General features: G+C 53.0%; 11 protein-coding genes across 11 annotated transcripts; 6 read left to right on the forward strand and 5 right to left on the reverse strand.

Annotated features, from left to right (window-relative positions):
* Positions 1-345: 345 nt before the first annotated feature.
* Positions 346-2,109, reverse strand: P170DRAFT_356574 (putative MFS monosaccharide transporter; the record flags this gene model as incomplete). The annotated part of the gene is made up of 4 exons (XM_024844160.1): positions 346-1,198; positions 1,253-1,793; positions 1,850-1,957; positions 2,013-2,109. 4 exons carry the CDS (start codon positions 2,107-2,109, stop codon positions 346-348), a joined length of 1,599 nt encoding a protein of 532 aa, XP_024704318.1.
* Positions 2,110-2,907: 798 nt separating this feature from the next.
* Positions 2,908-4,353, reverse strand: P170DRAFT_357539 (uncharacterized protein; the record flags this gene model as incomplete). The annotated part of the gene is made up of 3 exons (XM_024844222.1): positions 2,908-3,093; positions 3,156-4,060; positions 4,122-4,353. 3 exons carry the CDS (start codon positions 4,351-4,353, stop codon positions 2,908-2,910), a joined length of 1,323 nt encoding a protein of 440 aa, XP_024704319.1.
* Positions 4,354-6,806: 2,453 nt separating this feature from the next.
* Positions 6,807-7,378, forward strand: P170DRAFT_324356 (uncharacterized protein; the record flags this gene model as incomplete). Its single annotated transcript, XM_024843332.1, has 3 exons — positions 6,807-7,005; positions 7,065-7,148; positions 7,215-7,378. Coding segments are annotated over 3 exons (447 nt in total), but the record flags the coding sequence as incomplete, so codon positions are not given.
* P170DRAFT_172662 (uncharacterized protein) lies at positions 7,264-8,460 on the forward strand. The gene has a single exon (XM_024842623.1). It carries the CDS (start codon positions 7,479-7,481, stop codon positions 8,217-8,219), a length of 741 nt encoding a protein of 246 aa, XP_024704321.1. The 5' UTR covers positions 7,264-7,478; the 3' UTR covers positions 8,220-8,460.
* A 56-nt stretch (positions 8,461-8,516) lies between these two features.
* On the reverse strand, positions 8,517-9,290 carry P170DRAFT_446796 (proteasome maturation protein; the record flags this gene model as incomplete). Its single annotated transcript, XM_024850830.1, has 3 exons — positions 8,517-8,584; positions 8,720-9,161; positions 9,288-9,290. The coding sequence occupies 3 exons, from the start codon at positions 9,288-9,290 to the stop codon at positions 8,517-8,519; spliced, it is 513 nt and encodes a 170-aa protein (XP_024704322.1).
* A 303-nt stretch (positions 9,291-9,593) lies between these two features.
* On the forward strand, positions 9,594-10,972 carry P170DRAFT_436686 (mitochondrial 37S ribosomal protein uS12m). Its single transcript, XM_024849201.1, has 3 exons — positions 9,594-10,054; positions 10,310-10,410; positions 10,514-10,972. The coding sequence occupies exons 1-3, from the start codon at positions 9,643-9,645 to the stop codon at positions 10,577-10,579; spliced, it is 579 nt and encodes a 192-aa protein (XP_024704323.1). The 5' UTR covers positions 9,594-9,642; the 3' UTR covers positions 10,580-10,972.
* Positions 10,683-12,933, reverse strand: P170DRAFT_436687 (glycosyltransferase family 15 protein). The gene is made up of 4 exons (XM_024849202.1): positions 12,476-12,933; positions 11,610-12,410; positions 11,266-11,554; positions 10,683-11,211 (listed from the first exon to the last, which is right to left on the reverse strand). Exons 1-4 carry the CDS (start codon positions 12,521-12,523, stop codon positions 11,147-11,149), a joined length of 1,203 nt encoding a protein of 400 aa, XP_024704324.1. The 5' UTR covers positions 12,524-12,933; the 3' UTR covers positions 10,683-11,146.
* A 1,145-nt stretch (positions 12,934-14,078) lies between these two features.
* Positions 14,079-16,701, forward strand: P170DRAFT_446799 (deadenylation-dependent mRNA-decapping factor PAT1; the record flags this gene model as incomplete). Its single annotated transcript, XM_024850831.1, has 3 exons — positions 14,079-14,221; positions 14,329-16,527; positions 16,578-16,701. 3 exons carry the CDS (start codon positions 14,079-14,081, stop codon positions 16,699-16,701), a joined length of 2,466 nt encoding a protein of 821 aa, XP_024704325.1.
* An 828-nt stretch (positions 16,702-17,529) lies between these two features.
* On the forward strand, positions 17,530-18,502 carry P170DRAFT_509676 (uncharacterized protein; the record flags this gene model as incomplete). The annotated part of the gene is made up of 2 exons (XM_024854697.1): positions 17,530-17,600; positions 17,751-18,502. Exon 2 carries the CDS (start codon positions 17,999-18,001, stop codon positions 18,500-18,502), a length of 504 nt encoding a protein of 167 aa, XP_024704326.1. The 5' UTR covers positions 17,530-17,600; positions 17,751-17,998.
* Positions 18,503-19,093: 591 nt separating this feature from the next.
* Positions 19,094-19,425, reverse strand: P170DRAFT_509677 (uncharacterized protein; the record flags this gene model as incomplete). The annotated part of the gene is made up of 2 exons (XM_024854698.1): positions 19,272-19,425; positions 19,094-19,208 (listed from the first exon to the last, which is right to left on the reverse strand). Exons 1-2 carry the CDS (start codon positions 19,409-19,411, stop codon positions 19,094-19,096), a joined length of 255 nt encoding a protein of 84 aa, XP_024704327.1. The 5' UTR covers positions 19,412-19,425.
* A 278-nt stretch (positions 19,426-19,703) lies between these two features.
* On the forward strand, positions 19,704-22,528 carry P170DRAFT_464581 (Zn(II)2Cys6 transcription factor). The gene is made up of 3 exons (XM_024852260.1): positions 19,704-20,304; positions 20,468-22,059; positions 22,138-22,528. The coding sequence occupies exons 1-3, from the start codon at positions 19,743-19,745 to the stop codon at positions 22,249-22,251; spliced, it is 2,268 nt and encodes a 755-aa protein (XP_024704328.1). The 5' UTR covers positions 19,704-19,742; the 3' UTR covers positions 22,252-22,528.
* Positions 22,529-22,730: the final 202 nt, after the last annotated feature.

Consider the following 22,730-nt stretch of genomic DNA (forward strand, 5'->3'; position numbering starts at 1 on the left):
AGGAAGAGCACACACCCCATTATAAGCCCCAGCACTTTTATCCTGTACGTCTTCATGAGCGATGGCCCACTATTGAGACAGTTTCGATCGAAGCCCGTTTATTTGAAAGGAATGAACACAAACTGAAAGAACATGCGTATGGATATTGATTCGTAAACCATAAACGTGAGCAACTAATATATAGGTGTATACTATATTCAAGACAGAAGACATCAAAAACAACAAGCCGCCCAAACGAAATCCAGAAAGAAAGAAGGCGCAGTGAGAAATCAATCCCACCCTCTCCTCTACCTATCTAGATAACACATAACACATAACAAAGGGGAGAGAAGAGCTCTAGCTCTATCACAGCTGCGGCGGCAAATCCGCAGACCTCTCAGCCCCCGTCGCAGGACGATTCTCGACCATCCGCTCCTCGACCTTCTCATTATTATCCAAGATGCCATACTCGATCGCCTTGGCCTCGATCTCCTCATCCGACAACTTCGGCAACTCCTTCGCCGCCCTCACATAGCTCATCTTCTCGACATATCCCTTTGCGAAAATCAGATCGATCTCCTCGAGACTCCGGCCGGCCGTTTCCGGATAAAAGAGCCAGATGATGGGGATGAAGATGGCGTTCCAGGCCGCGAAGAACAGGTACGTGCCCCAGCCGATGTGGTCGACCATGACGGGGGTGATCATGACGACGGTGAAGTTGAAGAGCCAGTTATTACACGTCGAGATGGCGTTAGCCTTGGAGCGGGTCTTCAGCGGCGAAAGCTCGGCGGGATACAGCCACGGCAGGGGCAGCCAGGTCGCGCCGAAGAAGCACATGTACATGAAGAAGCCGAAGACGGCGCCCTTGGCGGTCTGCGAGTCGCCGGGGATCAGACACCCGAAGACGATGACCATGGCGGCGCATTGGCCGTAGCTGCCGCCGAGGAAGAGCTTGCGGCGGCCGATCTTCTCGATGAAGAACCAGGAGAAGGTGGCGAAGATGGCGTAGCAGATCATGTTGATGCCGCCGATGAGGAGGGCGAAGTTGTGCGATTGCCCGATGGACTGCTCGAGGAGGACGGGCAGGTAGTAGATGACGGCGTTGCAGCCGGAGATCTGCTGGAACATTTGGGATGAGGAGCCCACGAGCATGCGACGGAGGTGCTGCGAGGGGCCGCCGGTGAGGAGGTCGCTGAATTTGGACTCGGTGCTGCCGGAACTGAGAGGGGGTTAGGATTGTGGGCTGAGGTTGGAGAAAGAAGGGAGGACTCACGCTCGGACTGAATCCAACACCAGGTTCTTCTCGAGTTGGGTGTGCGGGTGGTCGATTTCAGTACCGGCCAGGGCAGCCAGGACTCGTTCGCCTTGTTCTACCTTGCCGTGGCCGATGAGGTATCGCGGCGACTCAGGAAGATACCACATGCCCACGATGATGATGAACCCAAACACCACTTGGAAGGCAATCGGGAATCGCCAGACCAGGTCTTGCGGACCAAAGTGGGCTCCGTAGTCGATCCAGTAGGCGATGGCGGTGCCAATAGCGATGGTACCGCCCTCAATGCAGATCAAAAGACCACGATTGTGGGTTTTGGAGCATTCGGCTTGATACGTTGGGATGGTCGATGTATTCATGCCATTGCCAATGCCGGTGATGACTCGACCGAAGATGAACTGCAAGAGTGGGAGTGACTTGGGCATAGCAGACACTTGGATGATCACGCCGACAATCATGATCGTTGCGCCGATTATCACCATCCAGCGACGGCCCAGCATTTCACCGAAGCAAAGCGCGACGATTGCCCCGAATAGACAGCCTATAGAGATCGAGGGTCAGCTCGCTCGCATGCAGAATCCGAAGAATTGTACTGACCGACTTCATATACAGCAGTCACCGTGGCTTGCATTGTGTTATCGCCATCAGTGGCCTTGAACATGTCGTTGAAGGCGGGATCGGAAATAATTCCAGACATTACTCCCTCTAGAGCGATGATGAGCGAATGTCCAAGGGTGGCTACGGGTAGTAAGGACCTTACGGTCATATCCAAAAAGTAAAAAGCCCATTGTTGCGATGGTGGTAACTGCCAGGCCCAGTTTCTTGCCTGACATTCCCACAAAGGTTGGGGGTGCCATATTGAAGGTGTTCTATATATACAGCACGACGAAGACAAATTTCGGTCACGGCAGGTGTGTGAACAAAGTGAAGTGGGGGTACAAAATATGGGGAGAGAAGATGGAGAAGTATGGGGGATAAGATCAAGATGGGGTAGATGAATAAAGATTGTCAGGGAGTCATTGGCATAGTGCCACCAGATCTAGGGATAAGCAGCGAATTCTTGCGTGCCACATGCAGTAATGATTCGACGCAGGGTGCTTTTCGCCATTCTCCCTGAAGCCCATCTATGATCGCCGACCATCCATGCCGACATACTTCGCAGCACCCAAGGTTCTTTTCGGCTTGACATCACTGCCGTAGCCCATGATTGGATCTTTGGAGCGATCAATCAAGCAATCCAGGTATAGCTCGGCAGGATTGCACGGCTGTTGCGGATAATTGGGAGCAATGATGGTGAGATGATGCGGTGGTGTGTGAGATTCTGCAGAGAGACGACGATTAGCTCAAGTTCATGATGTAAGGCGACGGGTTAGCGGCCGGTTCGCAGAGGAAATACCCACATTTCACGGCAACCACATTGGTCCCAAAAGTCGCGTCGACTTTGGAGGAGGTGGAGAAGGTTCTCCAGTTCTCGATTAAGATTCTTTAGTATAACTCTAGCTCGGTGGGTAACCCTTCGCAGCAATGCCAATTTTCTCGAGTCGCGTTTGGCATTTGTGACACCATCCACAGTCTGAGACTGGGAGGTTTGGCAAAAGCTTCGGCAGACCTTAGTAAGCTCAGCTTGGGTCACCCACGGCATCCGGAGTTTGGAGTTACACGGCGCCCAGTTCTGCAGCCGAGACAGTCATGTAGGTCGGGCCGTCAGACTCAGAATCGTAGGACGGCAGCGACGCATTGGCCGGGTGAGCGTAGCACGACCGAAGGACGAACGGAGCCCGAGCCGTCTTCAGGACGTCGCTCGAACCGGTCGAGCCATGTCGCGACAAAGTAAACTCGAACTATTTAAGCCGTGGTTAGTCCCGGGGCTCTAGAAACATTGCGTGTCGCATGGATTGCTTACCTCGAGCCAGTGACTGACTTGCACATTTTGGTATTTGGTGTCAAAGTGCATGTTGAGCTTGCCGTCGGATTCGGCGTGCGTCAACGCGATGGCCTTGGGAAGGGACAGATTGATCTCCAATTTCCTCTCGTCGGCAACACCCGGCTTCTCGGTCGCATCCGAGCTCCAATCCTCCTCTGACGATGTGCTATCGTCGCTCGATCCGGTAGAATCATCCTGAGCTTCAGGCTGAGGCGACGACGTGGACAGAGAGTCACTTGTCGCGTCGTGTAGAAGAACCCGCTTGAACGGGCCCAAGCAGGATTGCAACCCGTTCCGTTGGAGGTACTGCGTGTTCTCCGAGAGAAAGATCTTCAATCCCTGCAGTTTCGCATTGCCCAGCTCCTCGAGAGAGACAACCACGGGCAGTTGATCGCCAAGAGCAGCGCCTCTTCTAGACAAGGTAACCTCACAATGCAGCAAGTGTCGCCAATTCCGGGAGATGTAGACTGGCTCGGCATCCTCCAAGAAATCGTCTTCCGGGCAGTGAACAGCCACTATCGGCATGTTCTGTGTGATGGGGTGGCTTAAACGCCCCGGTCGCTCGATGCATGCTTCCACATTGTACTGCACGTTGCTCCCGCGCACGCAGATCGACTCCGGTAGTTGAGGCGGCAGAACCATCTCAAATCCATATTCATGAATTCCAGGCGACAGGACCTGGTGCTTGGAGCCCATTTTGCGGGCGCCGCTCGGATGGAATTTCTTCTGGAAGGGGTTCCAAAGTCGACCGTGCTCTTGGCCTGCATGGCAACCGTTGAGGTCGCAGTCGGACGATTCAATGCCGCATGCGTTGTCCTGCATCTTGGTCTCGGGACCAAGCAGCACCATCTTGCAATCCGTAAACGTTCTCATTTCGTTACGGCCTGGGAGAATGGGGGCAATCGTCAGTCCGGGTATACTTCCAACGGCATCGCGGGCGCCTACCATAAGACCATTTCACATGGGAGACACCGCGGAGGTTTACTGTCAACCTCTTGACGGGGAGTTTCTCGTGCACATTCACAATGCAGCTTCCTCGGAAGACGGCAGGTTTGTTTGCACAGGGTGGTATAAATAGAGCGGGTTCGAGACTAACGATGTCGAGATCCGCCTCGGCGGATTTGCGACGACCGCCCGTGAGCGGCCGCGCAGAGTCTCGCAAGGGATGTTGCAACATGGTATTTTAAAAAGTGTGGTGGATGAATCTGCACTTAGGAGACGTTGGGATGCATGATAAATAAATACCTCTCCCAGGGGGCCTCAAAAAAGTCGTGCGACTATTTTGACCGCAGATGACTCGGATAACCCAAGCCGTTATCGAAGGGCGATTCGCACCAGACGCGTTCTAGATTAGGGAGACTCAATATAGATCGGCCCTAAGTTGCGTGACAGCGCTAATTCGGGTGCTAGCTGGCTCACTTGACTCGAAGGAAAAAAAAATTTTTTTTCTCTGCTAGCCTTCGCCACGATCGTAGTTTAGCTTGAGAGTTTTTTTGTCCCAACTGATGGGTCATCCTCAACTTTTTTATCATGGGTCTACCAGGCATGAATTGTTATGGACGACCCAGGCTCCAGCAGCTTGTCGTCTCCGCATCAACAGGTTGGTAGACTCAGCTGCAAGGGCGTTCCCAAGGGAGATGATGTCACGGTGAAAGCATGCTCACGGGCTGGCGAGTCCAATAGAGGCGCAGAAGCTCTGGGAGTGACGATCCATCGACGGGGAATGTGCCTTGGGATGGGAAGATTTGCCAGCGAAACATTCCTGAGCCCAACAAGAAGGCCGATCAGGTGATGCAGCACTAGGAGTTACGATGAAGACCTCGAATAATAATGGGGGCCGTAGGGCATGTCCACCGGGTGGGAATTAGGAATAGGATAAGCTAGCTACGTGCCGAGTTCCTGAATATCCTGGTTTCCTTGGAAAGACTCTGATGGAGCCGGACTGCGTGTCAGTCGAGAGATAAAGGGATGGATGACCACACCACTCGCCGACTCTTCCGTGCAGCGGTTCATGAACAATTCAATTTTTATTTTTAAATTCAGGGATGGAATCAAGCAATCCTATTAATATATTCAAGATAAGGAGAAGGGGATTTGTGTTTCTATTATTTTTCGAAAGCTCCGTGTTCGAGACATGCATTTTGCCACCGCGGATTGAGTTATTTATATGGGTTGGAGTCTAGATTTTTTCCTTTTTTTTATTTTTAATTTTTAGGACCCTATCTGCCCTATCAAAAGCAAAAACGAACCTCCTTATTTTAGTCTGCCGGTGGAGGAATTAAATAGAATGGCTTATTTCGGGATGCCGTGGATGTATATCTTTTGATCAAGGCGGATCTCCCCGTCACTCAGTCTGCACCGAGTATACCAGTAGACCCAAGTATACCACCGGATTCAGGAAATCCCCGGGGGCTGACAGCTCCGAGTGACGAAGGAAAAAAAGGAGCGAATGCAGGAAGTGTGCACGCTACGCCGATCGACAGTTCACCGTCACCATCACCCTCACGTAACCCGAGCTAAGGATGATCACCAGTCTTCTGACTGCCCGCGATGCTTGTCGTTTTATCCCGAAGAGTCAATTGAGGGCCAGAAAACCGGTCCATCCTGGGCGAGGAGGAAGTACCCTGGCGGTACCCGGTCGCCCTCACGGCGGCCAGAAGATACCCTCGCGGTACCCGCCGGCCCACCCGCGGACCGTCGAGCCAACCGGATTGAACGCGTCTTTCTCCTCTTTCTTGCTTTCTGGTCTTTCCAATGGCCTCCCAACTCTACCGTCTGAGACTAACCGGTTGAACTGCGGCCATCCAGTCTTTCGTTCATTCGTTCATTGTTCTGCTGTCCGGGTTTCACTTCTCGTGTACAACGTCTGCTGGTCGCATGGCCTCCTTCAGCCTCCCCAATTAAGGAGTTCCATTCTGCTCTGCGCTGCTCTGCTTGGACCACCGGCCAGACCTCCTTTCTTTTAGCCGCGGATCGTTTCACCTCTGCCTCTCGCCCTCGCTGGCTCTCCCCTTCTCCTCTTTGCCTCGCCGTGAACGTTCTTTTGTCCTTCCCCCTCCCTCCCCTCATCGATCATCCCGTCATCGTCGTGGTCATCGCTCCGTCTTGGATTAATACCGTCCATCCCGGCGACCGGTCCCCTCCTCCCTGATCCTTCTCGCACTCCTTTGCTTTTACGACCGACATCAGCCCAGCCGTCGAATTCGCCTCCCCTCGTTTTCAGCGCCATTCTCGGACATCATGGCTCCCAACGACCATCCGCAGCCAGACGGCTCGGGTCATACCAGAGATACCTCATCGCCGCCCACCCTCTCATTGGACTTGCCCCCTCAACTACCGCCCCTCGCCCCTTTCTTGTCGGTTCCCCAGGACCAGGAACCCATCCCGCCCGTCCACTCCGAGACCGTTCCTCAAGATAATACGATAACCGACGCGACGGATGCGAAACCTACGGCCGAGAATGAACCCGTCGAACCCGTCGAACCCGTCGAACCCGTCGAACCCGTCGCTTCTACCCAGGTCAGCGAGCCGAATGCTCGCCCGGCGACTCATGACTCCGCTGAGGAGTCCAACGAACCCAAAGCTCCTGAAGCCGCCCCCGAAGTCGTCCCGGAGTCGTCATCGCCCGTATCCGAGCCCTCAGCCAAGGAAGACGAAGATTCGGGTCCGTCGTTGTTGATCACCCTCCTGTTGATTACCGGGGCACGACATCCGTTTAAGATTGATGGAAAATACCTTCGCAAGCAGTCGGTCAATGTGGAAAACAACGATCCTTTTGCCATGAGCGTCTATACTCTTAAGGAACTCATCTGGAAGGGATGGCGACCGGGTAACTATTTCCATTGCCAAATCCATCGCGACGATTGTGACTGACGCTGTATCATCTAGAATGGGAACCCCGACCGGCGTCGCCCACGTCGATCCGATTGATCTCATTTGGGAAGCTACTTGATGACAAAGCCCCGCTGTCCGGTATGTATTGGCAATAATTACTTTTAGCTCGGCAAAAATGGCTCGAATGGCTCAGGCTGACGGGAGGATTAGATTCCAAATTCAATCATGACGCTCCCAACGTTGTGCACATGACCGTCAAGCCCCCGGAGGTTATTGAAGACGAAGACACCAAGGGAACCAAGGGACAATACCAGCGCGACGGAGAGGGCAGCCAACGTAGCCCTGGTTGCCGCTGTATCATTCAATAAACGGGCATCCTTGTGTTTCCGCAAACCTGGAAGATTGGGGGACCGCGGTCATCCAAACTGCATTGATCGACTGTTCTTTGTCCCCACCGTGGCCGCAGCAATGTACAGCAGGCTGGTTGGCTGGCTTACATCATTGGGCCTAAAGAACAACCCCCAACTTTACCCCCATGTTTCCTCGCCTATATTGCTCGGTTTGCCTTTTCTGTTCTCGAGTTGCTTGGGCGAAGACTCATTGTCTGATGGCTTCGATGCAGGATATCTGGCTCGTCAGCTGGACGGCGTTTCTGGAGACTGTTTACCTTTCGGCGCCGAGACGTCTGCGACTTTTTCCATCCCGACTTTTATCAGAACGGCCCGTGCTTGGCCTGCATTCCATGAGCAGCTTGATGCTTCTCATGTCCGCATCCCGGTTCACTATATACCCCCACTTCTATTTTCGAATCTTCGTTGCTCCTTTCCTTGGACTGGTCAGACCTGTCACCATTTCTGTTCGTTTACTGTAGCATCTTCGGCTTTCTCTCCGATTGACAATATGACCGGATCTTTCATTTGTTTTCGTTCGGGCAAATTCCTTCGTTCTCCTATTTCTTTCCTTCTTGGTCATGGGCGTCATTGTTTGGCAGGATGTATCTATTCCATTGACTGTCCCATGAGGGCTTCTGGCTGCACAATCTCTAAGCGGGTTGGGTACACCCCCGCGCATTTCTTGTATGTGCAAGTATATAGTGTTTGCTTGCTCCTTATCTATCCATTAACGGAGAAGCTGATGTACAAACTGTCTATTTCTTCGGCTTTTCCAGCCGTCACTTTGCTGATAATTCATATTAATTCCGAGTGGTAGATTCCGTGACAAATTCGTGTGTAACCACTGGCGCCTGATTTCCTTCAGCTCCCCGGGGCTTCCACTGTCGACCCCGGCAGGTGACCACTATTTTACGTAAACAGCCTACCCAGTTGCTGAAGACTAGGCAAGCCGAAAGAAACAGCCTGAAAGAGTCATGGTACCACACGCCTAGATCTATATGAAACCTAATGGCGACCTGTATGAACAATGAAGAGGACAAGGACATCATATTAAAAACTCAAAGGACGGACGGACGCATAATAAAGATATAGAGAACAAAGCCAAGATCCCAGCTTAATGGTCCATCCGCAATCTCTTCTCCATCTCGTCGTGGAACGTAGGCGGTTCTCTGAATTCGTCTCCTACAAGCACAGGTAGCATTAGCACCAATCAATCCAAATATATCCCCAATCCCCCGAATGACAACCCAACCGGGCCCATAAAGAAAAGAAAATCCCCCTGACGGAAACAAAAGAGGAGAAAAGGAAAAGACTCACCCTGAAAAACATCCTCCCAACCGATCTCCGCATCCCGACCACCCAGCACCAGAATATCCTCATGCACATTCCCGCCCTTGACGCCGCCCAGCACAGCCGGCCGGAAGGTACCATCACGCACCAGCTTCAGCTCCATGCCGCGGCGCACGGGTTCCGCGATGCCGTACGCCCGACGCAGCGTCTCCATCTTCATGCTGTCCTGGGTCTGGCGCCACGCGTGCAGCCGGGCTTCCAGGGGGTGCGAGGACGCCGGGACGCCGGTCTGAGACGAGGGCGGGCCCGAGGGCGCAGGGAGCGTGATCTTCTCGCGGAGCGTGTCGGGGAGGCCCGGAGCCGAGGGGGCGCCTTTGGATGGTCGCGGCAGGCAGATGGGGATTTGTTGCCGGGTCGAGGTGTTGCTTGTGGAGGTGGGGTGGTTGGCTGGGGGGGCGATGCGGAGGGACTGGTTGAGGGGTTAGATTGGAACTGAATGGGGAGGAATGGATGGGATGGGGCGTTGATGGATGGATGGGAGGAAGGTGAGGTAGATTGGGTAACGGGGATGGGAAGTTGAGGTTGAAGGGCATACCATGTTGGCGGTGTTGTGAAAAGAATGGAATAAACGGTGGATGTAAATCGTAGAAGCAGTCAATCTCGTAACAGAATCGAACTAAGTCTAGCAGAAAGATCAAGTTGGAGGGAAGATGAAGCCGAAGATACGGAGTACGTTAGCCAGCAAGCAACCTAGCTCTGACATCGGCGATTCAGGCAACCCACCGCCCGCGCGGCAGGCAGCTCCTCCGGCGCCGCACAGCGCCCAAACCCGCCAAACCGTCCACGTGACCCATATCGCAAATTCCCCCGAAACCCTCCCCCAATCGTCCTCGCCGTCCGCATCGCATCGCCTTACTCGATCCCAAAGAGGACCGACCCAACCGCCCAAAATGCCTCCCTTCGTCTCCTCCCTCACGCTCCGCACGCTCCGGACCCTCGTCCAACGCCCCTCCGTCATCCCCTTCCCCAAACCCCAACCACAACCCAGCTCGATACTCCCGCGCTTCCAACCCATCCTCCGCACCCCGTCCGCCATCACCGCCGCCGCGGCCCCGGGCTTCCGCACCTTCTCGACCTCCCCCCTCCGCCAGACGACGTACAACCAGGTGCGGCGCGGGTGCCGGGTGGCGCAGCGTGCGCGCCGCGCGCGGTCCCCGGCACTGAAGGACCGGCCCGAGATGAAGGGCGTGTGTCTGAAGACGGGTATCACGAAGCCGAAGAAGCCGAACTCCGGCGAGAGGAAGACGGCGAGAGTTAGGCTTAGCAGTGGGAAGGTCATTACGGCTTATATTCCGGGCATGGGTGAGTTTTCTTTCCTAGCTGTTCTTGTCGGTGGTGGATGGTGCTGGTGCTTGGTTTGTATGATGAGTTGGGGATTTTTTTGGACTACGGGTCTGGGCCAGGATTCTTGTATTGCATTGCATGCGTTATGTGATATTCTGGGACTTGAACTATCAATCTGTCCAGACTTGACCCAACCCAACCCAGCACCAGCACTAGATGCAGGGATCGAGTTCTACATGTTTAGGAGACCGGCTAACAAATTCTCCCACTCAGGCCACAACGTCCAGCAGCACAGTGTCGTTCTCGTTCGCGGCGGTCGTGCCCAGGATTGTCCCGGTGTGAAATACCACTGTGTCCGAGGCGCCATGGATCTGGTATGTCTATATTTCCTCCCCGTTTTCCATCTCTCTTCCCTCCCGCCTGAAAGGGTGTGCAGGGAGTCCTCGATTTCAAGTCCTGTGCCTGACCGTCTGACAGGGTGGTGTTTCCAATCGCTTGACGAGTCGGTCGAAGTACGGCACCAAGAAGCCTAAGAGCGATTAGGTGGTTACGTTACCTGCATGAGTAGGTGATTGGGTGTGGTTACACGTCGGGTGTGACCTATATACTGTATGAGTGTACAGTACATAGGTTCGTGGGGTGTTGGTTTGAGATTTTCCTTGTACTATTTATCTGAGTTTGTTCAAACGGATTGTTATCGTTATCAAAACGCCTATGTACATTTATGAAGCATTTCTTGCGGATGGGTTCTCTGCTTCCGTTTCTTCCTGATTAATCGCATCACACAACGCAGCATAGAAGAGCAACTGCTTCAGCTGCTAGCCACTGCCCTGGATATATCGCATGTCTCAAGGGCAAGAGAACAAGAGAGAAAACTCCCATAATAAGACATGATACGTGAACGCCCAATTTTATACGAAATAGTAAGGAAAAACGACAGTGATACTGAGCTGGCACTTATCGTTTCAGCAATGTCTTCGACTTCGAAACAACTTCCGTGGAGATGCGTTGTCCTCCATGGAACACTCGAGCGCGAAGGTTACGGCTGATGGCGAGGATGATGCTGGCGACGACGAGAATCGCCAAGACCGCCTTCCCGACGACGGCTAGTCAACTCTCGTCCTCGTATCCGGCGGGCTTATCCATGTCGTTGACTTGGAAGAATCGTGACGTGCCTGTGTAACGATCAGTGAGTGAACGAGTCACAGGTGCTGCGGTTGGTAACTTACAGGAGTAGCCCTTCCAATCAAAGTTGTCCTTGGGGTTGCAGTGGCACTTCAGATCCAGTCGCAGCTGCTCGCCGGTTGGGCAGTGAGTAAAGGGGATGTGGTAGTAGGCGATCTCGTTGAAGAAGTGGATTTCCTCCTTCTTGAGGAGGAGTCCGGCGGCGATGGAGTGGACCGGCGCGTCGCCCCATCGTTCGTAGAAGAAGCCGCCATCCCGGTCAAGAGACTCGAAGTAGTCGATGTACTCCTTGGATCGCAGCCAGTGCAAACTTCCGATCTCGAAGTTCGACCACTGTCGTCATCGTTAGCAAAGATTACGAGGCTGTCGCCTAGGGAGGAGTGCTTACGAAGTGGCACTTATTGTAGGTCTTTCCGCCGTCATCACTCAAGAAGTCGATCGAGTTGCCCTCGACGATATGCTCGGGGTGGTTGCCCATGAACTTCTTAACGCTGTCCCACAGGGTAGGGATGGTGTCGTAGTATTCGTAGAGACTGAGCACGAAACTGTACTTCTTGTTGTTCTCCTTCATGAAGCGGAAGGGGTCGAACGCGATATCACAGTAGAGTTCGATGCTGGGCTCCACGCGCCAGTAGTACTCGTAGTTCATCATCAGCGGGTGACGGAAGAAGAAGCCCGACTCGTAACGGCACATGTGGCGATAACTCTCCGAGTCTCCATAGATGATCTTCTTCTCGCCCATGTCGTGACGGACCTGCTGCGCCTTATCCTGGTCGATCCATTCGGGGTAAGACCAGTGCTCATTCGGGATGACGCCGTAGTGCGTGTTTCCAGAAACCAGCGCCGAGGTGATCTTCTTGAACTTGTCGTCGAACTCCTTGTCGTTCAGGAAGACCCAGTCATAGTTGTAATTCCGGTTGAACCGATCCTCGACTTGTCGGATGGACTTGGCGATGTCCCAAACATCGGAGTTGCGCGCCAAGGTGACAAATGTCGCATTCACCCGGTTAGCCGCAGGAGCGCCAGCGCTTCCGGAGGTCTGATCGGAGGGTTGCTTGATAGGAGTTTCGCTATGGGGAGTAACGTCGGATGTGAGGGAGCCATCCTTGTTGTGAGGGGTCAATTTGGCGCCAATGTTTTCGGGGATGGGGATCGCGCTTCTGGAGATGAAGAAGAAAAATGCCAGTCCCTGAAGCAGAGAAGCGCATCCCGTCAGCAACAATTGGCCCGCCAGGTGAATTTGGGCCAACTTACCACGGCGGCCAGCAGGAGGTACCGCATATACCTTGGTCCCGACGACATTGTTTTAGAATATACCCCAAAGCGTCAGGTCTGGGGGAAAGGGCCGGTGGAAGGCCGGAATTCGGATGCCTAGGAATGGAAATCGGCTGGTCGAAGGACAAGTAGGAAACGAGCGACGTAAAGGGAGGTGCGAGGCAAATCGACGTAATACCTCCGGCAGGTTTTCTCCGTATAGGAATGTGGAGAGTTTCTACCCACTCTAGCAATCCAACAGGTATGCCAGATGGAGCGGATAACTCAGGCGACGGACGATAGGCAGGCAATCAATACAAAAGTTTAAGGGGGGAAGGGAATTCTGTCACCAAACGGCCGTAAGAGTCCCCGAATGACATCTGCTGGGAAGGAAGGATGTCGGAGGGATGGATGAAAGAGAGACCGAACGGAACGGGGGGAAAGAGAGAAAAGCGACGATGGCGAAAAAGCAGAGGATAAGAATAGAATGCCATGCGATGAAAGGTCAAGTAAGACGAAATGGACGGGCGGGCAAAACGTAAGATGGAGCCTCATCATTGGCCAGGCCACGTACGACGGGCGCGGGTTTCAGCCACTCCATCGCGACGGTGGGTAATTAATCTTGACCAGAGGGGGCTAGGGTCCTTACAGAGATTAGCCTGCGCAACTGGTAAGGCTGTCCGGCGACGTGTTTCAGACTTCCAGGGAGCGATCGTGCTGGGCTGGATATGGTTCGTGGCGGGTTGGTCTTTAGGGCGACGATCAGTCGGTCGGTGCCTACGGAGTGTGTCTGCAGGAATGATATACGGAGTGGAAGATTGTCTGGAATGATGTACGGAGGATGGATCTCAGTGCACGGGGAGCAATATAATCCAATCTAACGAAACTGCATTCCAGAAATCACTAGTAACTCTACGGATACTCAACGTTGCACGCCGTAAGACGAACGATCGAGGACGCGGACTTACCCGAACAGGCAACTCCCGGTCAGGTGCGAGTGTCTGCCTCAGGTGTCGATAACGGGTCTATAGTGAGTCTTGGCTGTTATACGGGGTATGAAGAAAGTGTATACTTGCAGCGTCAGATATCGGTTCTATGTAAGAACAGAAGAGAATTCTATTGTCCGTCTGGGATTAAAGTACCCTGAACTCCAATGCCTGTCGAGAGATATGGACGATGTTTGAGTATTATAAGACACGTATGACAGCTCTGCAGTTCTGAGGGATTATATTGTGCAGAAGAGTTTCGCCAGGAAGGCTCTTTGGTCGGGTTTCAAAAGGTAGAAGCACTGGTACAGCAATCACACATTGTATTGATCACTTGGAGTGTTGGCGATGCCTTCGTATGAAACCGAGACATTCAGACTAGTCCGAAGTAGTTGGATGGACTTCCGAATGGTCGTGTTTGTTGCTCATGCCTCAGGCACCACATACACGCCCAGCGCTAGCCCGATCGGGCGGCGGCGGCGGCTAACCTAAGCGGGTGATATCAGACCCAACCAAGTCCCAGGCCAACTTCATCCCGCACTACCAATTATGCGCTGCTAATTCTCGCCCTCCCCTCCGCTTCCACCCTCGTCCTATCCGCCCTTCCCCTCCCGAAGATGTCCTTCTTCGGCTTCGATACCACTCTCCCGAGGGATCGAGCTGCCCCGGGCGACCAGAGGGGTATTTTCGATACCCCTGATCCGTTTGCCGAAGTCGCTCGCGCCAGAGCTGAAGGCCTCCAGGATGAAGACGACGATGCGTAAGTGCACTCGGCCATCTCCGGCCATTGGGATCAATAATTCCCTGTCTCCGCTCAACCGGGATGACGAGATTCAATTGACTAACTGCCGATCCTCCGTCCCGCAGCATCGATTTTGAGGATACGTATGACGGTTTAGGTGATCGCCTCGACGATGATCAGGATGCCTTCAACGATGATACCTTTGGCGGTGGCCCCGAGCCCGTTCCAGTTGGCAAGGATTTTGACTTCTTTGGAAAAACCGCTCTGGTCGCGGATGTCATCGGCGAGGAACAGGTCCGCTACAGCCTCCAACAGCCTCCCCAGGGCCCGGTGTCAGGTCTGGCTGCCGAGATTCCCCAAGCAAACGAGGCAGTTCAGCAGCCGAAACGCACGGGATATGAGAAGTACAATGACCCGGGCTACATTCCGGACCTGCAGGCCAAATCCAGTGTCTGGGGCGTGCAGAAGAAGCCGGAACCCTCGGGCCCAGTCCCTCAACAAGCCAAGAAGATGCTGAGCCTGGAAGAGGTAGAAGCGCAGCTGCGTCATCCTGCGATGCCATCTCAGCTGCCCGTGTCGCTGCCGCAATCGATGCCTGAGCCGTCTCATCCCCTGCAGCAGCCTCAGCATATCCCCGGACTCCCCGACGGATTCCCCCACCTGCCACCGGAGTTCATCCAGGCGCAATTTGCAAAGGGTATACCACCGGCGCAACTAATGCATCATCCCGCGATGGTCCCAGAACCGTTTCCTCTTCCGGGGCATGCGCCGAATATTCCTTTACATCTTCTCCAAAATGCGAACCTCCCGCCGCAGCACATGGGACCCCCGCCCCCTCCTCCCCAACGCCAAGCGATCCCTCCCCGCGCACAGCGAGCCCAGCAACAGCAAATGCCGTCCCAGGGTGCTCGGGGAGCCGCCAATAACTCCTTGCCGTTGATCACCAACCCCCAGCAGTTGATGCATTTGACGGAAGAGCAACGGATAGCATACTTGATGGAAGACGCCAAGCGTGCCAAGCGCAATCATAAGATCTTTCTTCTGTCAAGAGGCAACGGCCTGATGACCCCTCAAGACAAGAACTTCATCACCCGGATCCAGCTGCAGCAGTTGGTGGCCGCGGCCGGAAACGTTGCCGATTCGGATTCGGAAGCGATCCTGGCCGAGGACTTCTACTATCAGGTTTACAGCCAGATCCGTGGTGCTCCCCGGCAGCATCCTCACCAGCCCCTCGGTCATTTTGCGCAGACCTACCTCCTGCAAACAGGCAACCGCCTGGGTGGTCATGGATCCAGACGACAGGCCCAGAGCGCGGACAATCACATGCAGAGGATGCAGCAGCAGGTGCAGCGTGCAGTTGAGGCTGCCAAGGCAAAGCCGAAGAACAAGCAGCTGATCATCGAAGGAAGTTTGGGCAAGATTTCCTTCAGCAATGCGAAGACACCGAAGCCGATGCTCAACCTCAAGCGGCCGGAGAGCTCCGATGGAGCAAAGACTACCAAGAAGCCCCATGCCGACTTGAGTGTCAGTGACCGGAAGTCCATCCTCACTAACATCGAGGGTGTCTACAGCACACTGATGGAGCTGGAGGACATGGAGCGCACAATGCCTCCTCCACCGGATGAGAATGACCCGGAAGCTATCCAAGAGCATCTGGAATGGCGGCAACGAGTCCGCTCGCTGAACCAAAAGCTGTGGCAACAGCTCAAGGTCATGGAGCCTATTGTCCCTAACACGAATACTCCTCACCCATTCATCGCTTTCCTTTCTTACCCCAAGGGCAAGAAGGCCATCCCGCGCATCTTCCGACACATTGATCAGGAGCAGAGAGTTACAATCCTTACCATGATCGTTGTACACCTAGACACCTTGGATGTTGTTCAGCGCGCACAGCCCGTGCCCGGCGAGACGCAGCCTTCTTTGGCCGTTCGGGAGGCCATTGACCTCTTCTCCCAGGCCGTCATGCCCAGTCTACTCGGCTACGTCAACGAGGCGCCCTTCAACATCATCATTGGACTTTTGGGACTTGTCATCGCGCAGACGCATGTGCATCTGGTGGCTAAGACTCGTATTGGACTCGGAATTCTCACCATGCTGCTCAGCCGAGCAGAGATTGTCAAGGAAGCCGGACAGGCTTCGGAACGAGACTGGCAGCAGTGGGTGGAGAAATTCAATGTGCTATTCGACACTCTGGAACCGACTTTTGGCGATATCTTCCCCGGATCGATTAATACCGGTGACGACATGTATGTTTGGCAGTTCTTGGCTGCTGTTGGTATTGGAGCTAGTCCGGACCAGCAGCAGCGCTTGGTCATTGCCGTGAAGTGAGTTTGCACCTCCCCCCGTTTTGAAACCCGATCTAACCATTTGATAGGGACCGTGTGATGGAGACTGTGACATACAGCAAGACACTTCCTGTGGATATGGGGGCCCAGCGACTTGGAAATGTCAACCTCTTCATGCGTGCCATCGGTCTTGACGTTGAACTGCTTGGTTAAGGGGATGGGTTTATATTATCTTGCAGTCCAATCTGTTATTATTAGGATCCGACAGACTCAGCGCTACTATATTGTGCCGAGGCCCACGAAAACAACGTATTTAGTCGGATAAAGCCTATACCAGCTCCTGAGGGGGAGATGATTCTGAACGTCTAGTGGTCCTGAAATTTCCCGGGACTTTCCGTATGGAGGTCCCGAGAAACGCATGAGGGTCATTAGTCTTAAAGAGAAAGAGAAGCCTAGGCGCATATCGCCGGCCACTGTTATGATTTGAGATGATTCGATGGGCCTGGGGAGAAGGGGTGACAATCTGTCGACGGTTAATGACTTTGAAGCATCTGTTACACTATCACGTGATCCCGCTGCTGGAGATCTCCGGTAGGCACCACATCGTGTCTTTGGAATAACCACCTGCATGTTCTATTTATCTTTACTGTTCTATTCTCTTCAAGCTTCTATTTATCATTGAAACAAAGTTGTACATTTCTGGCAACACTATTGAATCGCGTCCCATCATCGCTGTAGCAGGAGGAGTTCCCTGTAGGTCGAAGTATCTCAGCGCCTTCAAGCGGATGGTCGAGTAGTAAGAGTCATCAGTGAATAAAGAAGAGGACAAGGCAGCCACCTGATAACAGGGAGAATCACGTACCCCGCCTTCACTTACCGGAAGTTGTCCCTAGATGCTATACAAGACAAAAGGAGCCTAACAATGATGCCATCCCCAGAAGATGGAGCATCCCGTTAGTTTTTGCAGGGATCAAGCTATAAATACTTCATCCACCAGAACACCAGAACCCTTTTCTCTTCTTCCTTTTCTTGATCACCTACCAACAACTGATTTTATAAACAGGGAACAGAATAGCTAACCACCAAACTGACCATCGATCTGACAAGTCCCGGTAAGCGACTCCTGACTCCCAATCCTACTGGCTTTGACACCAAAGCCATCACGAAAGGTCAATAGATAGATATATATATATATCTTTCTATCTTTCTATACATACTCAGACATCAGTCACTGTATTGATACCAAATCCTCACAATGTCAGGCCTAGAGCTGGACGTGGCCCTCGGGCCCTCCACCCCAAAGCGGACCTTCAAGAAGACCAGCGAACTGACTCGTCGACTCAAACTGATCGAGGAGCACAAGGCCTTCAAACGCCGCCTCCGCAAGGAGCGCCAGCTCCTCAAACCTCTCAGGCTCCGGAAGAAGCGCCCGATCATCCCCAACGTCACGGACGCCATCAAGAACGAGACATATGTCGAGCCCGACCCGGCCACACTCGAGCGACTCACTATGAAAACCACCAACAGCAAGACGATCGAGGACAACAAATGCCCGGAGAAGGAGCGCGAGCTCCTACGACGGACTCGACGTGTTCAGCTGGAGCGCGCCGGGTTGCAGCTCGACCCCACCGACGAGAACAAGGTGCAAGTATACGTTGACTTCCACAAGGATACGTGCCGCAACCTGGACGATCCGCAGGAGGTGCTGTTCGCTGCATACGGGGTGCTACTCCTACGCAGCGCTCAGCGCCGGTTTGCGAACCCCAAGGGGAAGCCGGCCCAGGGCATGACGCGAGTGGGCCTGGTCGTGAAGACGGAGGCGATGCGCCCCGAAGAGGTCCTCGAGGACGCCATCGAGGCCGTTGACTACCTGCGAAAAACACGCAGGTTCGAAGACATGGACTACCCCATCGGGTACGAAAATGTCACGCTGTGCTTGATCCATCATGGGTTTCCTGCCAATGGAGCAGTGCCGTCCTCTGTGGGGGTCGGTATTCGGCTATATGAACTATAGCTTTTCGTTGGTAGGTCAAATCTGTCGTTCTTATTTCTTATACTCTCTCCGTTGTGTTGCTGCTTTGATTTCTGTGTTTCTGATTGCCTCGGCAATTGGTTTGTTTTCTGCTTTTTGTTACTGCGTTTCGCTGTTGATTTCATTGCTGCTTTTGCCCGTCTTGAGTTTTCTTGTTTTCCTGGTTTTCTTGTTGCGAGGAATATACAGCTCATTTGCCGACAGGTATACGACGCTTACAGGAGGTGGAGAGAGTATGTTGCTGCGTTGCTAAAAAAAAAAAAAAAAAAAAAAAAAAAAAAAAAAAAAACAGTTTTGGATTTTATTTTCCCTGGTTAACTGACATATACTAACTTTAATTCCCAAGTCAATCCTACTGACAAGCATCCATGTCATGACTAACTATCTGCACGTTAATAAGACATTGAAATACTTCGTTATTACTTTTCATATTTAGAAACAAATTGAGTATATACAAATTCGATAGACACTGCCATGTAAACAATCGAGGAACCATTGTACTGTGAATGGAACACGATAACAACCCAACATGCTGAAAGCTTCAAATAATAACTCCCACTCGATTGCTTCTACTCATTGACCGGGCGTATTGGAGGGTTCGTTGGCTCGTGTCGGAAAGGAGTGTTGGATGACAGGCGAAGACACGGGCAACGCATTCGACTCGGGAAGATGATGAGAATGGTGATGACTACACAGTTAGCACATCTCAACACCAGCGGCTTTGCCCTAGCGAGAATGAAGACCAACCTACTGAAAAAGCTTCTTCGAAACAAAGTAAAGACAAGTACCAACGACGGCGACCTTCGCAAGCCCTCCAATCCCTCGAGGCCCAAGACCTCTAGGATGAAGATGTCGCTGGTAGCGAGAGTAGCTGAGAGAGGGAGATCGCATATTGTGTATGATCAATTAAACAGTGGATGATGATTTTACATGCTTCAGATCTCCTGTCGCAACTATATATGCAGAGCAGGACGGCGGCTTATCCGCGACCGTTCAGCCCTTAAAACCGAACTTATGCCGGAGTTCGGCTTAACAACTCGGTTTTCCCCGCCTCAAAGCCGAACTTCTTTCGGCCCCAACTGGCTTTCTCGGGTTTATTTATCTGCTTCACGAATCTATCCCGGGGTGAGTGTCCTCACTCCATCTTGCGTTTGTCAATAGACCGAACTCATCGGCCTCTTTGTCCCCAGTTACGTCATTCAATCAACACATCGCCTTTGAAATGGCCGACGACGACCGGCGTAAACGCCGTCGCCTCGCCAAGTCGTGCGAGCAATGTCGACAGCGCAAAGTCCGCTGCGATCGCAATGCACCCTGTGGTCCTTGCACGCGAGCACGAGCTTCGTTAAGCTGCTCTTACCGCAATAAAGCCAGTACCACTACCTCTTCATTTCCTCTTGATGTCATTCCACCAGCGTCTCATCCAGACCGTCTACATCACAAAGGTCCCGGGAATCATCCTACCCCAGCCTCCAATGATGAAACGGAACCTAGATCGACATGGGACAGTGTGCAGGGTCCTGGGTCTCCAGGTCAAGTTGATCCGTCGATTGGCAGTCTCCAGCATCGTCTACGGCGTGTGGAAGAGCTGTTATCGCATCGGGGAAACAATCTGACGCCTGGCCGCGATGGTTCCCTGGATCAAGCGTTGCGTGAGCTTAGTACTCGTGTTCAGGGGGTTGAACAGCAGCTTTCTGAAGGTTCCTCGTCTGGGAAGACCCAGACTGCAGATAAGGGTGAGCTGTGTATTAATGCAGCAAACCCGCGACTTCATGCCTCGTCCAGTAAGATGAAGCTGCTGGGTCCGAGTCACTACTCGAATACTGTAGACAAGGTGATATAATCGATCAACCCTGATGGCGACAAGTCTGACCGATGCACAGCTTCGACTCAGCCACATCATACACCTAAAGGAGTCAAATCCTTCACTTGACGCGTTCAAAACAGCCCTGGTCGCCCAGATTAAGGAATGTCGCGGGATTCGACAATCCGTTAAAGCACGACAGTCTTTCCAGCCCACCGAGCCAGTTCCGGATCTGAAGGCCAGTATTCCGGTAAGGCCAATCTGCGATGAGCTGGTTGATGGCTATCTGCGCACCTTTGAACCTATCTACCGCATCCTGCATCTCCCGTCTTTTTGGCGCGAATATCACCACTTCTGGGCCCAGGACCACCTCCCACCCTCTAAGGCCTTCCTCATGAAGCTCGTCCTTATCCTAGCTATCGGCACAGTCTTTCATCCAAAGCGCGGGAAATCTGGCCCCGACCACAATGTTCAGCTCACGCAGACCTGGATCCACGCTGCGCAGTGGTGGCTTACCGGTCCATCCGAGAAATCTACCCTCGGATTGGACGGGATCCAAGTGTTCTGCCTGCTAATTATCGCACGGCAGATCAGCGCCATGGGCTCATCGCCGTGGTTATCGGTGGGTTCGCTCATGCAGAGAGCCATGACGATGGGACTCCATCTCGACTCGACGCATTTTCCCGCCCTGTCTGTCTTTCAGTCGGAGATGAGGGCTCGTCTATGGGCAACGATTCTTCAACTTGCAGTGCAAGCTTCGATGGACTCAGCTGGCCACCCACTTCTGATCCCGGAGTTTGATACTCAGCCGCCAGCTAACTATAACGACGTCGATTTCGACCCGGATATTCATGTCCAGTCCTCTCGAAGTGCGAGGCCGGCTGCCGAGGTTACGGATACGTCGATTCAACGTCTCATGCACCAGACCTTTGACCTTCGTGCAAAGGTCATCCGTGCCTTAAACAATCGGCCGAGTCTTTCCTATACCCACGCCATTCAGCTCGGAACGGAACTACAAACCGCATGTCGCAGCATCACAGAATTCTTTCAAAACTCCTCAGAGGATATCTCGCCCAATACTAGCCGACATCTGAGCCCCAACTCCTTCCATAAATCCTTCCTCGACCTAGTCCTCCGTCGCTGGCTCCTCGCCCTCCACACCCCTTTTATGCTCCAATCCTCGAGCAACCCGGAATTTTACTTTTCGCGTAAAACATGTCTCGAGACGGCCATGACGATAGCGAGCTACGCGAGACCTCTCAATCTCCCCTCCGTCCCTGACGACGATCTATGCCGGCTAATGATCGCCGGTCGAAGCTCCATGAAGGGGGCGCTCAGTCTGGATATCATATCCATCTTAGGGCTGGAAGTCACGAGGCAGATCGAGGAATCTCCGATGGAGGACGCAGGCATCATGAGCGAGCTTGCGCTTTTATCCCGCGCCCCGATCCTCAATGTCATGAAGCACATACTCTCTCAGCTTCTGCGGGTCATCAGTCTCGGAACGCCTAGTCTGAAGCGGTATAATCTGCTCGCGGCAATTATGGGACAGATTGGCGCTATGGACACCGGGGATTGCGTGGAAAGAGTGGTCTACGAGACTGTGCGAGAGAGTCTAGGCGAGTCGGTAGCGTTGCTGCAGTCCGGGTCGTCGCGCGGGATGGCCCTGGGTGAGGGAAGCCAGCGAGCAGAGAGTCTGTTGGACCCTGGGATAGCTGAGTTGGGGTTAGACCTGGTATGTTTCATTCCTCTTTTTTTTTCCCCCTTCACTGGCTGAATTTATCACACCAAATACTAACCTTCGACTCAACAGCATCCAGAACTAGCATTCGACTCCGACTCGGACTTCAACCTGGACATCGCCAGTGTCCTAGGCCTCTCCGACTGGATGAATCTCGAAATGAACATTCCCGAGTCTCATTTCTAGCCATCGCGTTCACAAAACTGACAAGCACAATGCATACTGTTTACTATACTACGACGTGCCACCAGGACCAAATGACTGTATACCTTCCTTCCGCAGCAGTGCTGTCGCCTCACATGAAACGAGGCAAAGAAGACATTTGCTCCCTCTAAAATTAGATTTCTCAAGGTATATAACCAGATCCTGTCTACTGACTAAATTTATCATAATTCAGAGGGGTCTCGGGCGGGTGAGTTGCTCCCAAGTGTGTATAACACTATATATGGCGGGTTGGGTACGGGAACTCCGTAGGAGGTCCATGTTGGTCTTTTTGGCCGTGTGGGGAGAACGCTGAGCACCCAGGCGCCTTTTACAAATAGATAATTATAAGGTCCAGTTTCTCGTAGATCGACTTTATTCCGATGAATGGCTGCAAGGATTTGCTTCTGGTGCGCTTTATTACTATATGTAGATGGAACTTTTGGTGGACCAAGTGGGCCAGA

Source organism: Aspergillus steynii, assembly GCF_002849105.1.
Source record: "Aspergillus steynii IBT 23096 chromosome Unknown P170scaffold_4, whole genome shotgun sequence".
Taxonomy (NCBI): domain Eukaryota; kingdom Fungi; phylum Ascomycota; class Eurotiomycetes; order Eurotiales; family Aspergillaceae; genus Aspergillus; species Aspergillus steynii.

Excerpts from the sequence above, each read along its gene's own strand:
- P170DRAFT_436687 (XM_024849202.1), bottom strand. The coding sequence starts at position 12,523 with ATGTCGTCGGGACCAAGGTATATGCGGTACCTCCTGCTGGCCGCCGTG. Across the intron at positions 12,411-12,475 it reads ACCTCCTGCTGGCCGCCGTG|GGACTGGCATTTTTCTTCTT; the intron begins GTAAGTTGGCCC and ends TCTCTGCTTCAG. Across the intron at positions 11,212-11,265 it reads TGATTGGAAGGGCTACTCCT|GCACGTCACGATTCTTCCAA; the intron begins GTAAGTTACCAA and ends ATCGTTACACAG.
- P170DRAFT_464581 (XM_024852260.1), top strand. The coding sequence starts at position 19,743 with ATGGCCGACGACGACCGGCGTAAACGCCGTCGCCTCGCCAAGTCGTGC. Across the intron at positions 20,305-20,467 it reads GCGACTTCATGCCTCGTCCA|CCCTGGTCGCCCAGATTAAG; the intron begins GTAAGATGAAGC and ends CGTTCAAAACAG. Across the intron at positions 22,060-22,137 it reads CTGAGTTGGGGTTAGACCTG|CATCCAGAACTAGCATTCGA; the intron begins GTATGTTTCATT and ends TCGACTCAACAG.
- P170DRAFT_436686 (XM_024849201.1), top strand. The coding sequence starts at position 9,643 with ATGCCTCCCTTCGTCTCCTCCCTCACGCTCCGCACGCTCCGGACCCTC. Across the intron at positions 10,055-10,309 it reads GGCTTATATTCCGGGCATGG|GCCACAACGTCCAGCAGCAC; the intron begins GTGAGTTTTCTT and ends TCTCCCACTCAG. Across the intron at positions 10,411-10,513 it reads TCCGAGGCGCCATGGATCTG|GGTGGTGTTTCCAATCGCTT; the intron begins GTATGTCTATAT and ends ACCGTCTGACAG.
- P170DRAFT_172662 (XM_024842623.1), top strand. The coding sequence starts at position 7,479 with ATGTACAGCAGGCTGGTTGGCTGGCTTACATCATTGGGCCTAAAGAAC.